Source organism: Sinocyclocheilus anshuiensis, unplaced genomic scaffold (assembly GCF_001515605.1).
Source record: "Sinocyclocheilus anshuiensis isolate Anshui unplaced genomic scaffold, SAMN03320099.WGS_v1.1 scaffold1543, whole genome shotgun sequence".
Lineage (NCBI taxonomy): Eukaryota > Metazoa > Chordata > Actinopteri > Cypriniformes > Cyprinidae > Sinocyclocheilus > Sinocyclocheilus anshuiensis.
Window position 1 is genome coordinate 1,175,741 of NW_015551074.1, and position 1,370 is coordinate 1,177,110.

The window sequence follows — 1,370 nt, forward strand, 5'->3', positions numbered from 1 at the left end:
GTTATTATGGATTATGGACTCAATGTATTTGAGTTAAAAACGTCTTAATGCTGGATTTGTTTCAGCTTTTGTCTTCTCCAGATGTTAACTGATGGACTGGAGTGCTGTGGATTACTTGTGGTGTTTTTATCAGCTCTCATTCTGACGGCACCCATTCACTGCAGAGCATCCATTGCTGAGACACTGATGCAATGCTACATTTCTACAAACCTGATGAAGAAACAAACTCATCTACATCTGGGATGGCCTCGGAGGGTGAGCACATTTTCAGCACATTGCCATTTTTGGGTGAACTATCGCTTTAAGAATGTGTAGATCTTTGAACTGGAGATACTGAGGAGGAATCGCATGTTTTGCAGTCTTGTCTTTAGCTGCTGATCTTGGTCAGCATCTTGTTGATGGCCTGTTTGACGTGTGTGGTGGAGCTGCGGCGGCGGGTTTTGCCCTGAACGGCGCGTCTGCGGCGAATCTCCCTGCAGAGCTCGTGAAACGCCTCCGCCACACCTCCGCCCGTCCCCACCTGATCTGCGCACGCCGAGCACTCGTAGAACGCGCAGGCCATGTCGGCCGCCAGCCGCTCGCCCTCCTCCGTGGCCACCTGCCGGACGTGCTCCAGATCCGCCTTGTTTCCCAGCAGCACCAGAGGCATGTGTTTGGGCCGCTTGACCTCGTCCAGGAGGCCCTTCAGCGGAGCCACGTCCTCGAAGCTCCCGCGGTCCGTGATGTCATAGACCAGGATAAACCCGTCGCCCCAGCGCATGTGACCCTCCTTCTGGAGCACGTCCTCCTGAGCAACAAAAACACACTGTTAGTAAGGTCACATGACCTAGCATGGCCTAGCGGCTAAAGATGAGGGCTGTAGGTTCAAACCCAGTTTATCAGAATCAGAATCAGAAGAGCTTTATTACCAAGTATGTTTACAAACACAAGGAATTTGACTTGACGACAGGAGCTTCCAGTACAGAGGAAAGTACAGACATAGTGCAGACATGCATAGGAATAACACAGGAATAACACTGTAATAACTCAAGAGTAAAAGTAATAACACAGTAATAACATAGGAATAACACAGGAATAACACTGTAATAACAGAGTAATAATACTGTAATAACCGGAATAAAACAGTAATAACACAGGAAAGGCACAGAAATAGCACAGGAATAACACAGTAATAACACAGGAATAACAGGAATAACACTGTAATAACACAGTAATAACACAGGAATAACACAGTAATAACACAGGAATAACAGGAATAATACAGTAATAACACAGGAATAACAGGAATATAACACAGGAATAACAGGAATAACACAGGAATAACACAGTAATAACACAGTAATAACACAGGAATAACAGGAATAACACAG

At 46.0% G+C, this 1,370-nt stretch overlaps 1 protein-coding gene across 3 annotated transcripts in view; it reads right to left on the bottom strand.

Moving 5' to 3' along the window:
* Window positions 1-259: 259 nt before the first annotated feature.
* rerg (RAS-like, estrogen-regulated, growth inhibitor) overlaps window positions 260-1,370 on the bottom strand; it is a 24,331-nt gene continuing 23,220 nt past the window's right edge. For all 3 annotated transcript variants that reach the window (XM_016452164.1, XM_016452163.1, XM_016452165.1), the window contains one exon: window positions 260-787. In XM_016452164.1, the coding sequence (XP_016307650.1) occupies window positions 368-787 (420 nt within the window). In that variant the 3' untranslated portion in view covers window positions 260-367. The remainder of the gene's footprint in view (window positions 788-1,370) is intronic.